We start from the raw sequence: 15,861 nt of genomic DNA, 5'->3' as shown, positions 1-15,861 counted from the left end.
CCTCATCTCCCACCACTTTCCATCTCACTCACTCTCTTTCAGCCCCACTGGCTTCCTTGCTTCAAACAGTTTCTGTCTCAGGAACTTTGTGCAGGCTGTCCCTTCTGCCTCAGAGTTCTGCCCACAGGGAGCTGCAGGGCTCACTCCCTCACCTCCTCAGGTCTTTGTTCAAAAGTCTCCTTCTCAAAGAGAAGTCTTTTTGAACCAACCTATTTAAACCTGTAAGTTTACCCAGCCTCAATGCACTCCTATCTCCTCTTCTCTTTTTCTTCCTAACAGTTAACACCTCCGACAATACTACATGCTTTCCTTCATTTCCTGTCTGTCTCAATTAATATTAATATTTCTGTAATCATACAAATGAGCAGTTGACTCTTTCCATCTTCTGTGAGCCCTCGCCCATGTGGGCATCTGGTTCTCCCAATGGCCGCATAGTGTGACAATACTCTAACTTACTTCCCCAAGCCTTCATTGGGCATGTAGGCTGTTCCTCTTCTGCCGTACAATTCTGTGGAAGGGTCAAACCCAATCAGAAATCCAATCTTCCTTAACTCCCAATGCTTTGCCTGATTACCAGCGGAATTCTGAGAAACTTCTAGATGGTAAGTCCAGGAGATTTAAAGCAGGGCAGAGAAGGTGGGGGCCTCAAGGACCAAGACCACACACAAAAGTAGAAGAAAAACCAGGACATAGTATAAAGGAAGCCAAGAGAAGAGTGTGACTGGGGAAATAGGGGTGAATTTGCTAGCAGACACATGTGTTCTGTAGAGCTGGAAGATGAGCTGCTTTGGGGAGGACCAAAGGAACCAGACATCATTGATCCTTCTGCCTGGAGAATCTCCAACATCACTTCATGCCACAGGAAACTATTTTTCTTGCCTGCATCATGAACATCCACTCTGGATAGTTGAAAGAGCCAATAATACAGCTTTTCAATTGGAGAGTGTGGCTACAGAGACACTCATCAGAGGACTGTAGCAACAGCAGTGGTTCCCAGAAAGCCACTGGGCTTGGAGGGCAGGAAGCCTATCCACAATGCATACCATTTCTAAGAACAGAATCACACCGCGAAGACTCTTTCTACATCACTTTTACAGAGAGCCTGGCAGTGTGAAAGCTCAATTGATGGAGTATTGAAAGCTCAACTGATGGAGTGGGATGTAAATGCCTAGCATAGTAGGAAGTACATTTACAGTAAGCTGGAGAGGAGGAAACAGATTGGGACCAACCGTCAGGAAACCCAGTCCTGACTGTGTCCCTGTCTCCTTGGTGGCTCTGCCTCTCTGAATTTCAGTTTTCACATGGGTAAAATGTGAGGATTGAGCTGCTCCCTCACTGCACCCACCAGGGATTATAAACTCTTCAAGGGCAATTCTACATCCTAGCTCCAGAATCACACATCTAGGTTTGGCCAATAATAAAACTGCAAAATCAAATGAGCTGAATTCATTCTTTTGATGGTTTCTTCATTTATTGAAGTAAGTCTTTCAAGCAGACTACTCCAGCCAACCTGCCAAAATTTCTCCCAGCAAGTCAGACTATGTTGCTGCTCCACTTACCACCTTTAGGAGCTAACCAGCTGCTCAGGGTGAAGCCCCATCTCCTCCTCACGGCCTGAAGGAGGGCCTTTCATAGTCTACTGGGCCTTTACTAACCTTCCCTACTGCCAATCTCCAGCCCCACCTCAGACCCTGAAGCCATACTGAGCCTCTTGCAGTTCCTTGGAGGAGCCTGCTCTCCCTCACTCCCACGGCCACTATCTGGAACACCCTGCAGCCCCTGCTCCCTCACCTAGCTGACTCCTGATTCCTCATGCCACATGCCACCTCCTCCATGAGTTCACTCCTTCAATCAGTCAACAGGTACATGCTGTGCCCAGCACCCTGCTGGGTCCCATGATTCTAGTGCTGCCTGCTTTTATCCCTGTGCCTCCACAAACAGCCCCCTGGACATTTTGATTACAGCATCTGTCACCCTGAAGCACCACTGTTTGTGAACATCTGTCTCCAGCACTAGACTGAGCTTGCTGGGGAAGGGCTATTATCTTCTTGGTTGTTGTATCCCTGGAATGGCACCTGGCACAAAGTCAGGGCTCAACACTGTTGGTTAAAAAGTAGGTGAATGAGTTTCTGACCAGTGAGAGTAAGTCTGGGCCTAGCAGACGGCACGGTGGGCGACAGCACAGTGAAAAAAACTTGAACTGCTTGTGTGACTTTGGATAACTTGCTTGCCATCTTCGTACACAAATTTTTTCATATGTAAAGTGGAGATAATTATAGTAGCTACATATCAGGCTGTAAGGAAGCTTTAGGGTTGGAAAAGTGCTTAGCACAGGGCCTGGCACCTAGCAGGTGCTCAATAATAGTTAGCCACTAAAATTAGAGAAGAAGGTGAGTGCTGTTAGAAAATTTTTGAATCTATTAGTATCAACTTATCTGGAAAACAAATGGACTCTGAATGTGTCTGACGCCCAGATTTGTTGCAAAGAACCTGCCGTTAAGAAAGTGTTTGGATGTTAGGACCTGAGGGGTTAAGAGCTTCTAGGTATATTCTGCCTCCTGTGAGTTAACAGAACAACCATATCCTGACCCAATGATGAGAAGTTGAGCCGAAAGAACAGACAGGCCTCCCAGCAGGTGCTGTGGGAAGAAGCTTGCTCTGTTGGCGGCCCTGGGACAGTGCAGATGAAGGTCTATACAGAGGAAGGGGCTCTGACTGTTGAAGTCTCTCAGGACTTCAAAGGGGCATATGAGGCAGGGATGGGAGTGAACCGCCTTCTGAACTGCCAAACTTCACCTCAGCAGCCCACAGGTTACTCAGAACCTGCCCAAATGAAGGTACTCATTTCCCCCAAGGCTTCCCAGCATTTCCCAACCTGTTCCTCTGCCAGTCATCCTTGTTAATTATCAGCGACCTTGTTCTCTGGACTCCAGGCATCCCTGAGGGAAGGGGACTTTACCTGAAGGAGGCTCCAGTGCCCAACACCCTTACCCTCCAAGCTCCTGGGCTCTATATACTCATCTGATTAACATGCTAGAGGCAAGAGACCACGGAGCTCAGCTTGGATATAAAATGTTGAACTACCCTCAGCACCTTGGAAGCAGGGGGCCCAATTTCACTCACTCAAGTACTTAATTTCACACATTTCTTTTTTCATTAAGCATTCCTGATGCTCAAACCCTTGGGTCCCTGCTACTTTTACTCACGGCCTTGGAATAATTTAGATTAGTCTGGGTAAGTTATTGTGTAAATCTAGGAAGACTGACATGGGCAATGGACCATGGAGGAAGTGATTTGCAATGCCCAATGAGGAGCTACTATATTGGTCAGAAAAGTCAGCTTCCTGTAAATAATCTGCATTTCAGATTCACAGAGCTTTCAGTGCTTAAAATTATCCCAAAACCCCAAGAAAATCAGGGGACTTATCCAAGGTCACACACCCAATAAGTGGCCACAGTAGAACTTAGCCCAGGGCTTCCTGAATTAAAGCCAATAATAGCCATAAGTGATAGCCAGTGATTCTCCTAGGGCCCAGGTAAAAGTATTTCCACTAAGACAGGGGAAATTTTAACTGCGGGGGCTAGAGGGCCACAGAGGAAAGCAACAGATATTATTTTTTCCAGCCTATAGTGGCTTTTTCCAATAACATATTTTAAATAGCTATTTGAACAGGCAAAGAAGAAAGCACATTTCAGTGTTAAGGAAATTTTACTTCAGTGAATCACCACACAAATTCTGAAAGTGTAAGCTTGAGAAGCGTCCCTTTGTTAAGGGAAAAAAAAGGCAAGGGGTGTGTGTGTTAGGGTAGGGTGTCTTGTAAACAGACTTGCAATGTTTGGGGATATTTCCTATAGTGGAGACTTCAATTTGATACAGACATGCAGGTTTTAGAATCTGTTTCATCAAACAAAGCCAAGACTTCTCTGAACAGCTGCCCTCAAATTACTTTTCTCCTTAGGAAAACATTGTTTCAATTCTTTTTATTTGATAGGCCATTTTCACCAGAAAAAGAAAAATTCTGATGAAAAAAGTCCTTGGATGGAGTCCCAGAGGAGTGAGATGATCAGCTCCTCACTCAGATGCAGCCAGATGTGGGCCTGGAACAAAGTCAGCCATGCTTCCATCCCCATGACCACTTGTCTGCTCTTAGTATCATTCCTAACACCAAGCTTTTTAAGCAGCTAGGTCCTCAAAGGCCACTGTATTATAATGTGAGCATCTGTCAGTAAGAAGATGGAGGTGAAAACTGAGAAGGCGGGATGGATCTGAGAATCCACCAGAGGAGGAGCTGCAGAACTGTGGCGATTCCACAATGACAGCGTGGGGAGTTTGGGTGCAAGAGACAGAGCACTGGGCAATGGTGGGACTGTGATGTGAAGGGGGACAGAGAGGCCAGCTTGAGGTATATGGGATTTATGGCACTGGCAGGACATCTGCTTAGAGCGGTCTCTCTGCATGGTAGGAATTCATCTTTGAAGCTCTTAAGAAAGAAATATCTTCACCTGTGGGACAAGTGCAAGAAAATGAAGGACAAAGCTTCAGGGATGAATGCACTTTCTCAAGGACAGAGGAAAAAACAAGAATGGCTCAAACCCTGGAAAGCAGCTGCCTTTAAAGGATAAAAGGAGAATGAAGAGTGACAAAGGAAGCTGAGGAGGAGTAGTGGGTGGGACAGAAGGAACCTGGGAAGGCAGGCTGTCATGTCTGATGCACCAGAGAAAGGGTAGTGCCAAGAGAGGCTGACAGTGTTAACCTTTACAGATCATGTGGTCAATGAGCTGCAACTGTTTCAGTAATCAACCAGTTAGTGATTCTGTCACAACTTTAATGTCCTAAGTATGCAGGTTAAGTGGAGCATGGTATAACATAGAATAGACTAGTTCTGAATCAAATCTTTTCTAGGTTTGAGTAGCTGTCAATGCTCTGATGTTAATCAGAAAACATTCAAGAGTCATTTTTATTCATCACCTGCTTGGAACCCAATTTTACTTCCTGGAGAAACAGAAGAGTATAGTGGTCAAAAGCATGAACTTTAAGGGTAGACCTTCTGGATTCAAATTCCACATCTCCTGCCTCCTATCTGGGCACATTACAACTCACTGGAAAACTAGGATAATAATAGAATGTACTTCATAGAGCTGCTGCAAAAATTTGAGGGAGTTAATTCTTACATACATATGTTTATAATATGTATACTTTATAATATATAATATGTACACATGGTGCTCAAAATGTTACTGAATAGTTAATTTTTAACAATCTAATTTAGTTTAAATAATCAGTGAAGACAAAGGTAGAGAACAGCACTATTCAACAGAAATACAGAGCAAGCCATTCCACAAGGCACATATTTAGTTTTCTAATAGCTATATTATCTTAAAAAAAAGGTGAAATTAATAATATTTTTTATTTAACCCAACATATCTAAATATCATTTCAACACGTGATTGATATTTTTTAATTACTGAGGTATTTTATCTTTTTTTGTATAAAATCTTTGAAATCTGACGTGTATTCTACACTTACACAGCACCTCTCAATTAAACTGGCCACATTTCAAGTGCTCAGTATCCACATGTGATTACTGGTTACCATACTGGATAATGCAGGAATAGGTACACACACCAAATTGTTAATATAAGCTATCTCACAAGGCTGGCTTAGCGGTGGGGCGGGGGAACTGGCAACATCTTGTTTATATACAGCTACATTGTTCAATATGTAACAATAAGGTCTGTATCTCCAATATCCAGTAAAAGAGTAAGAAAAAAAACTAATGATCCAAACCAATATTCACTGAAACAGTCACAGAAATACAGAGGAAAGCATTCTAAACGAAAAGTTAGAAGAACTGGGTTCTACATTACATGCGAGCCCTTCAGAAAGCCCTTTCCCATTCCTAGACCTCAGTTTCGTTATATTTAGTTTGGAACTGGATTAATTCCTCATGACCTCCCAGTTCTTAAAATGTATAAATGTCAGCCACTGTATTTCTCTTATATTGCGTCCAAAAATCTACCAATTGACTGAAGAAAACTTTCCTCACATGTGGAGGTGGTTTATCTGAAGAGGGACAGGTGGTACAAATTCTTGCAGTCGGAGCATTTCCTGACCTTAAATCTGCCACGGTTCCGTTCGCTGCTGAATATCAACTTTCCCAGCTCCAAAAAGCTTACATTTACATCCGTCCCCTGGTTCCCCCCGTGCCCCACCCTGTGGTCACAAATGCCCCGGAAAATGAAAAATGCGCCTGACCTTCTCACTCTCCCGCAGGAATGATTTGGTCCGAATGCAAGGAAATCTGGGAGGAGGGGCCGCGGGAGTACGTGCTGCACCTGTGGAACCTGCTGGATTTCGGGATGCTGTCCATCTTCGTGGCCTCCTTCACCGCAAGGTTCATGGCCTTCCTGAAAGCCAGCGAGGCCCAGCTCTACGTGGACCAGCACGTGCAGGACGACACGCTGCACAACGTCTCGCTTCCGCCGGAAGTGGCCTACTTCACCTACGGTGAGTCGGCCGTACTGTGCCGCATTCCGCCCCGAGCGCTTCCGGGGCGTGGCCAGGAGCCTTTCGCTTGGCTGGTTCGGCAGCTGGCGGTTTGTATCGGGGCTGTGGCTGACTTTGGTCATCAAAGCAGATGTCCCCTCCCCCCCACCCCACCCCCCACCCCACCCCCCACCCCGACACTCCCAAAGGTCCTAGTCCCTGCAATACAACCAGCTGTATAGAACATGGAATTGGGGACTACGAGAAATGAATCATTTTTCTTGGGAAGGATGGATTTGTTTTGGAAAGGCTCTTGGAGCGTTTCTGTGGCATTCTTTTTTTTCTTTTTTTTTTCTTTCCTTTTTTTTTCTTTTTTCTTTTTTTTCCCCCCTTTTCTAAAAAAATTTCGTTTCTCACATAGATCCAGGAGCTTTTCCTTCCATATTGGATCCCTGAATTTTGTTCAAAAATAAGTCCTGCTTTCCCACTTAAAAAGTTATTTTCTCATGGTAAGATAGGCTCATGGAAGATGCCTCAATTCTTTGAAACCACAAGGCCATACAGTGTGAGGCACAAGACTGATTTTTTAGTAATAATAATAAAGGTGATAGCATCCATTTATCAAGGACCCACTACGTGCCAAGAACTATATAGACATTTTACACCATAAACTCCAATCCTTTCAATAGCCCCACATAAAAAAGTTCTTTTTCTGTCCCTGTTTTATAGATGAAGAAACAGGTTTTCATGGCAGGCTTTACAATGTTCCCAGAAATACAGGACTGCCTTGGATACTAAGGGATCCATAGTGAAATGAAAACAATACAGAATGGCATAGTGGTTATGTTTCCAGGCTTTGGAGTTAAACCTCATTGCAAATCCTACTTCTATAGCTTACTATGAGGACTTGTTTACTTAATTTTTCTGACCCTCTATTTTCCCATATGTAAAATAAGGATAATACATATGTCAGAAAGTTTGTTTTGAGGATTAAATAAGAGAGTGCATATGAAGAATTTTGCACTCTATTCTGAAATGCTAACTAAGTAGTAACAGTTACCATTATCACTACTACCTCTGGGGTAATTTTCTTGCTCAAACACTACCTTCTATACTAAAAGAGAAAGGTGGGTGGGGAGAAGAAACAGTGGATATTTGTTATCAGTAAATTAACTGGACATTTAATAGGCAGTCACTAGTGGCAGCTGCTACATCATAAAAGGTCTCAGTGTCAAATGTCCCTGTTTAGATGTAGGCCACATGGTGCTTGTGACCACAGAATCTTCACAGTCAGTTACAGCAATGATCTGCAGAGGGTTGGCCACTTAACACAAAAGCTGAGTTACTGCCCATGTTCAATGTAGATTGTTATGCAGCTTATGTAACATGTAAATGTGGTAGGGAAACCCCTATTGAGAAATGGAGAGTCTTGTATTACAAATCATCCACTCTTCATTTGTTGGTTTAGCAAATTCAGATGTTTTAAAAGCAAAATGGGCTTAAATATTTTCCCCTCTGTGCTGCTCAGGGTTCATCAAGGAAAGATGGGAGAAGCTTGATAACTGCATTGGGTAATTTTCTTAATGCCGTGCTTCAGGCCACATTATTGTTCACTTGTGACTTCTGTTCCTTTTACGGATTGTATTAAAGTCTCACCCAACACAAAGCATTACACATTATGCATTATGTGTTGCATTATGGTACACCCTGTGCCCTTGAAATCTGACTCTCAGAGCAGTCACTTTTGCTCCATGAATGGAGCAGGAGCGCCCTCTCGTGGTCTGTCAGGCAATGGGCTCTTCTAACCTGTACAGCACCAAGTAGGCAGGTATCTTTCAGTGTGCGAAAGGGCAATTTTTCTCATGGAAACAGTTCGAAGAGAAAGAAAATCCCTTTGTCTGAATCATCAGAGTGCTGTTTGCTTTTACATCTATCACAACTCTTCCAAGCCAGTCCCAGTAGAATACTTTTCACTAAAAGTCCTGACCTGGTCACCAGGGTCTGAAGACAGCTAAATCTATTTTAATAGATAATAGGAGTGGCTTTTACTATTACAGCTAGGTTTAAGATGACAAATTACAGAGGCAGAAAAGAAGTTCTTTTCGACGTCTGTTTGATGATGCTGTGTCCTATTTCATGTTATCCAGATGTGTTATTTATCCATAGAGGGCAACAGATACACTGGAAAAATATAATTTGTTCCCCTACTTGTCTTTCACAGACTTCAGAGTTATAACCTTGATGAGAACATAGAGTCTGTGACTTTATATATTTCCAAATATAATTTCGAATGCACTACATGAAACTTTGGGGCAAATAAAGGCCTGGCTTCCCTTACTAGAGATGTCTTACTGCTCTTTATTATTATAATTGTTTAGCAGAGTCTCACTTTAAAAATAAACAACAAAATTCTTCCTCTTCCATCTCCCTTGAGATGCCAAGAATTGCTATGTAATATCCTAGCTATCTGCATTTACCCAGCTCTGAAAAGGACCCCATACCCCAAATCCAATCTTTAAAATGGCAATAATACCTCCACTACAGGGCTGTTGTGAAAATTACAGCAAATGTTAAGTGTAAGGGCTAATTTGGGTTTCTCTAAGTTTCTCAATTTAAGTTTCACTTAGTACTTCTCAACAGGGACGCAATTGGTTTGTTTAGCAGGGCAGTTCCTATGGAGCGGGTCTGTCTGGTGCGTTGCAAGATATTAGCATCCCAATAATACTCCTACCCAGTCATTGTGATCACCATAGAGGCCCCCACACACATTGCCCCAGGATGAAGATGCTCCCCTCACTGGAAATTCACTATGTCTTAACACATAGCAGGCAGCTTATTAGAGAAAGATGCTACTCCTTGCACCATTAGAACTGCAATAGGAACATTCTGCAGGTTTGCTCTGCTGTAGGAATCCACCCAGGGTGGCTCAGACCCTCACCAGTGACCACAAGGAGAATCTCCCCAACCAGGGACAGGTCCCAGGACTCTTGCCACCTGGAACAGGGCTGTCACAGAAAACCTGGGTGACTGGTCACCTGTTGGGGACCTTAGCTCAGCTTCCAGACACACACTACCTGAGGAACAAAACCCAAGAGCATTTTCTTAGGCAAAAGCCTGCAGATTCCTGGCCCCCATGTGAGCTCATTTGTTCTGATTTGTGGCTAGTCTACACTTGAGGTTAAGATTTTGTATGGCCATTTAACAAACATGTTTCAGCACCTGCTATGTGCTAGACCTTTGTCCCCAGGAACCCCCAAGTGGCCTGGAGTTTGTTTTCCAGCTAAGCCCTTTACATAATTGATTTCATTTCATCCCACCGCAGCTCTGTACAGTTGATGATATGATCCCCATTGACAGATGAGGAAATGAGGCTTTAAAAAGTTAATTGACTTGCTCAGAGTCACACTGCCACTGTGTAGAAAGGCCACTTTCAACCTTGGGTCTATCTGGCTCTGAATCTGTGCTCCTCCCCGCCACCTCCGGGGAATGGCACAGCTTCTGCTTGTGGTGCTCAAACACGGGGAAGGAAGACAGGATAGAGCAGCATGGGAAGGGCCATGACAGGAGGGTACACAGGGGACCATGGGAGCAAACAGGACTAGGGAGGCTGCCCCAGCCTGTGGGGGTCCCAGAGGGCTTCCTGAAAGAGATGACACCTGAACAGAGTCTTGAGGACTGCTGAGACTGAAGTGAGGGAAGGTTGTTCCCAGCAGCGGGGCCGGCATGTTCCAAGAGGGAGAGTGGCACCTACAATGTATTTGAATTAAAGACCAGGGCAGGAATGGCAGGTGATGAGTTCAGAGGCTCTACAACCTAACTGATTTCTCTTCCAGAGCAGATCCTGTCACCCAGGGAGTAACCAGGATTATTTTCTTTTAGCCAGGGACAAGTGGTGGCCTTCAGACCCCCAGATCATATCAGAAGGGCTGTATGCAATAGCTGTCGTGCTGAGCTTCTCTCGAATCGCGTACATCCTGCCAGCCAACGAGAGTTTCGGGCCCTTGCAGATCTCCCTGGGGAGAACCGTGAAGGATATCTTCAAGTTCATGGTCATTTTCATCATGGTATTTGTGGCCTTCATGATTGGGATGTTCAATCTGTACTCCTACTACCGAGGTGCAAAGTACAACCCAGCGTTTACAACGTGAGTATCCCAGGGCTCTCCCTGGAGGGGCTCCCCGGGCTTCCTGGGAATCGTTGGGAGCCTCCTTCAGGCGGTTCCTCAAAGAGATTCAGGTCCTCTTGGCATTGTTAAAGATGAAAGGCAACTCTTTTCAAGGATGGTTTCGAGTTCGGGTTCTGGAGTTGGAGGAACAGAAGAGCTGGATTCCGTCCTTACTTTGCCACTTATGTGCTGTGTGGCCGGGATCACGTTCCTCAATTTCTCTAAGCCTTAGCTTGCTCATCTTGAAAAATGAGGCAAATAATAAGACCTGCTTCATAGGGATAGTGTGAGGATTCAATCAGCTGATTTACTCAGTAAACTTAATAAGTGGAAGGAATTATCGCTATTATTATTATTGGCTTAGCCTATGCTACCTAGAAAACAAAACCCTGGGCAAGTCTTGCATGCGAGCATTTCATTGGAGAGAGGGAGTTGCAATTCAAATGAGATAAGACTGAAGGAAAAGGGAAAAGGCATGTGAGAGGAAAGAAAGCACACACAGGTTGCTTGTAATGGCCACCATCTACCAGGACACACCTGTCACGGCAGACTTCTCCCAGGAGACTACACAGAAACACCACATTTTAGAATAGCCAGAGAACCCACCAGCCATATCTTTCCCATCTGCTGTCCTTCATTAGTCAAATTCACTCTAGGACATTAACACACCTACACTTCCGGGGCAGCCCCTGGGGGACCATGTCTGCACAGCATGGGAGGGAGGTCTGCAAGCAGCCACAGATCAGCAGCTCTCTGTGCCTGACTGGGCAGCCAGTGCTGTGCAAGGGCACTGAACAAGTCCTCAGCGGAATCATGGGCCTCAGCGGCAGCAAGAAAAGCCCAAGCAAGGGATGCAAGAGGCATGTGGTGTGAACATGACACAAGGCACTGACACGGGGTCCAGAAGTAGCTACTGCAGGCAGACCAAGCAATGCCACAGCCTCCCCCGTGGAGGTGGTGCCGGAGATCACTGGGCCTGTGTCCCTGAGGACCCAGAGATCCTCCCCTCTGGGGGTTGGGGGGATGCCAGGCAGGTCTCCTGGAGGGCCATCAGTAGCACTGAGCAGTGGTATAGCACAAGAACCTGGCACATCTGGGTTTACATTCTGGCAGAGGCAGTAAGTGGCTAATGACGTTACGCCAAGTCACTTGAGTTTTCTGAGCTTCTGTATCCTCACTGGCAACATGGAAACAAGACTTCTCACCCTGCTCATAAAGACATTTGCAAATAAAGGAAGGGGTTCTGTAAAGTGCCTGAAGCTCAGAAGTGTTTCCAGTCCAGGCCCTGCCCAGACTCCCCTAGTCCCAGATCTTCTCCCTGCCTTCATCAAGCTCCCATGCAGAGTTTTGAGGGAAGAACAGTCAGGTCCCCAGCGCAGCTGGGACCGACAGGCTCTGACACTGGTCCTCAGGAGGCTCTGAGTGGCCTGGAATTTGTTTCGAGCCAGTGAAAATGGCAGTGCTGCACCGTGCTGGCTCCCTGAGCAAGTCCCACCTCACAGTAGGCTCCCTCAGCAGTCTGAGCTCTCCCCTCAGTGGCGGTGTGGCCTCGGGCAAGTGCTTCAACGCCCCAGGCAGGAATGTCCCCGGCTCTGAAATGAGAAAACTAAGATGGCCAGCTGCACAGGGTTGTCGCAAGGATCCAAAAAGAAGAAAGAGGACTGAATACAGTGCTTGGCATATAATAAGCCTTTAATGAATGGGAGTGATCACAATGGAGATGGTGAATAAGGAGGAGGGGCCGGAAGAACTGCAAGAAAAGGCAACTGGGTAGTCTATAGGACCCTCTCTGGACAGGGGCCTCGCCTACTGCCTGCCCACCAGATTGGGCCAAGTGCACTAGTGAATCAGCTGCACCACTTTATATCACTCCAATACTCTGCAATTAACTGATGAAGGAACGAAATAAGCTTGAATCACCCAAAAGCAAATTTGCTCTGGATCATCTCGAGGCAAACCTAACTGTATGCACTCAGTGGGAGATGCCTTGTTGACTGATGTCCCTCCTGTGCTTCCGGTCTCCTTATACTCAGTATTGCCCACTAAATGCTTCCTAAACAAGAGTGTGGGAATGAACAGGGGCTAGGAAGCCAGCTTCAAGGCAGTAGGGAAAGCAGTAGATTGGGAGCATGACCATGAGGACTTCTGTCCCATTTCTCCTGCTGTGGGGGTTACGTGCAATCCTGCTTTGCTCCCCTTACAAGGAGAAGCTACAATACCAGCCCACAGTTCCTCCAAAAGTCAGTGCCACAGAAAGTGGGAAATGTGAAAGGTCATGACTCAAGAGCAGGGCTGACCCAGCCACAAGTCTCAGCTGGATGTACAGCTCAGCCAATCTACAGAGGGAGCCTTTGGGATCAGGAAAAGTCATGGGAAAAGGTGGAAGCAGGAGGAAGAGGCAGAGCAATCAGACTGTCCCACATGCTGGGAACCAAGGGTTCTCTCAAAGGTCAGGGTTATTTTTCACGATTGCTTCTCCATTGGGGGCTGGTGTGAAGGAAGGTGCCGGGACAGGGACGCGTGTGCGCCGTCACTGGGCTATCAGCTGGGCCTGTCTGCATGTGACAGACTTTGCACCTGCTGGTGGCTCACTATCCCCAAGCCACTTCTCTTAGAAACTGCAAATGACCAGAGGGAGGAAGAGAAAGTGTGCAGACCAGTTTTACTCTCTCAGAGCATAAGATCTAAGTGTCCCAAGACGGGGGTGAGGAAGCGGAGGGAAAATCGCCTGAGAATGCATTTCCTTTTAAAAAGTCTTCAAGTTCTCAATTCCAACCATTATAAATTTTGTTCTTATTGGGAACATATCTTTGATTCCATCATGGAAGTCAATAGACAAAAAGGATTTGCTTTTTGGCGTTCTGTTTTGTAGCCAACTTTGCAAGAATGCACACGTTCCGTAAGGCAAAGACTTTCTGCTTAGAGATCACAGGGAAAGCTTGGGGTCCAGCACTCTAGTGACAGTGTTAGAAAAAGAGACAAAGTCCTTGGCTCACTGATGTAACACAGCTAGATGAGAATGTGTAAGAAAAGGGTGGCCTTCCGTATACTCAGATTGGTGACCATGGTAGGACAGGCACTCAGAGAAGAATGGGAGAGGGGCAGCAAGATGACCCAGAACAGGGAAGAGAAGGGCTTGCTAACACAACCCAGGATGGGCTCCTGGTCTCCCCACTGGTTGAACTTGACCTCCCCGACTTAATTCTGATTGGAGATTAAACGTAACCCCTGACTCTGAAAAGATGATCCCAGCCAACCTCTTCTACAGGCTGTTGTGGAGTGAGCTTCATAGCATAGCTGGGTTGAGATGTTTCTAATCAAAAAATACTTATCTTAAGGTTATTCTGTCTCCCCAGGAATCATTTTAATGGAAGGAGCTTTAGCAGTGCTTAGCAAAATTAGCAGCTTCTGTCTTCCATGACAGTCAGGGGAAATTTCCACACTCTAGATACAGAGAGATTTATTTGCATACCAGGGGCAGAAGGCACTGATTCAGCAGTGGAGCCAAAGGAAACCCAGCTTCTCCTTCCAATGAACCAAGAGATGGGCACTGAGGCTGAAGGAGAGGCTCCTTGAGACTCCACCCACACATACCCTACCATGGGACCACCACACCACCCTGCTGCTGAACAGCTCATGGCAAATACACGATCTCCTCTCTCGCTTAATCCACGCAACAATGGATTGGCACAGACACTACTATCACGAAACTGAGGCTCAGAGAGATACTGGACTTGCCCAAGACCACAGAGCCAAGAAGAGGGTTTGAACCCGAATCTGCATGGCTCCAAGCCCATCCTCCACCCTCTGACCTGAAATCCGTCCCTGCCACACCAGGGCCTATGCTCTGAGGTAGAAGCTGAGTGCCTTTAAAAGGTGGGACACTTTCCTATGACACTAAATTCTAAAGAACAGCATACCCAATTCAGACTTTGATTATCACTGGAAGTCTGATAATTCTACATATCTTAGCTCTAAACATGCAGCCTGTGACCGTCTCTGGAAAAAGCAGGATGATCTTCCAAAGGGTGCTCATTGACTTGACAAACATTATGGAGCAGTGACTCCATGCCAAGTGCTGTGTTTGGTCCTGGGGTTGTAGAGATTAATAAGACAATATTTCTATCCCTGAGGAACTCACAAGTAGGAAATTCTGGGGAAAAAAGGTACCAGTCATTACACCATGTGATCATTATCAAAGGGTACTTGGGCAGCACAGTGAGGAGGAAGAAATGAACTCTGCCTGGCAAGGTCAGGGAAGGCTTCATGGAGGGGGTGACCCTAACCCAAGGGTCTTAGAGGATGACTAGGAGGGCATTCCAGCCTGTGTAAGGTAAAGGTGCAGGCCATTTTTTTTTAAGTGAAGGAGGAAGCAGCTGCCTCATTGCCCAGATACTGATTTGTTCAGATGTTTCAATGCCTAATGATACACAAAAATTTTCTTAATGAGAAAAGCCACTTCCAGCGGCAGGGTCTGGGGAAGGGACAATAAACATCATGTCCAGCTGGCCACAGATGTGGAGAGAAGAAACCCATGAACCAGCCCAAGAAGCAGGCCAAGGAGATGGATAAGATGAGACATTCGTGCAGAAACCGAAAGGGGAGCAGAAAAGAGGAGCTAAAAGCGAAGGCCCCTGGGGCACGCGTGCAATTAAGAAATCTGCCCCAAAGAAAGCTGTGCCTTGTGCCGGAGGCAAGGACAATCTTGGATTCCTTCCCTGTTGAAGCATCTGGATTCTCGGCCATAACGTCTGTCGCCACCTATAGCTGGAATCAAGTGTTGTCCTGGAGCTTGCAGTACATTTAAGAATAAACCTTTGTAAAAAGAAGCGAGTGCGAGTAGGCAAGTAAGCGAGAGTTTGGGAAAATGGCAGAAGACTCAATCAGATAATAAAGCAGGAGCCAGATTATGAAGGACTTTATATGTCCCAGTAGGGTAAGAGTCTCCCCCAGGCCTTTTTAAAAGGAGGACTCGTGGTCAGATCTGCCTTCAGGAGGAGCGCAGTGGCAACGGTGCAAATGGCGGATTAGAAGGGGTGGGAGGGGACACCCGGATGTGGCCTGAGCTTGGTGCTCGGGATTTATATTGAGCAGGAACAGTCTTGACTCCTCCCCTCGTGGGAATTGCAGACTGGTTGAGAAGATATTAAATAGTCACAGGAATGAAGGCATGTTTACAATTGAGCAGATGTTCTCAGAGAAAGGCAGCT

The 15,861-nt window shown here is 45.9% G+C and overlaps 1 protein-coding gene across 1 annotated transcript in view; it reads left to right on the top strand.

Moving 5' to 3' along the window:
* The window catches only part of TRPC7 (transient receptor potential cation channel subfamily C member 7), a 119,024-nt gene that overhangs the window by 79,320 nt on the left and 23,843 nt on the right, over nucleotides 1-15,861 (top strand). Inside the window, exons 6-7 of the mRNA XM_010971653.3 lie at nucleotides 6,274-6,507; nucleotides 10,366-10,630. Coding sequence (XP_010969955.1) covers nucleotides 6,274-6,507; nucleotides 10,366-10,630 — 499 coding nt within the window. The remainder of the gene's footprint in view (nucleotides 1-6,273; nucleotides 6,508-10,365; nucleotides 10,631-15,861) is intronic.

Source organism: Camelus bactrianus, chromosome 3, assembly GCF_048773025.1.
Source record: "Camelus bactrianus isolate YW-2024 breed Bactrian camel chromosome 3, ASM4877302v1, whole genome shotgun sequence".
NCBI lineage: Eukaryota > Metazoa > Chordata > Mammalia > Artiodactyla > Camelidae > Camelus > Camelus bactrianus.
Note: the sequence above shows the minus strand (reverse complement) of the source record. Positions and strands in the feature narration are given on the sequence as shown.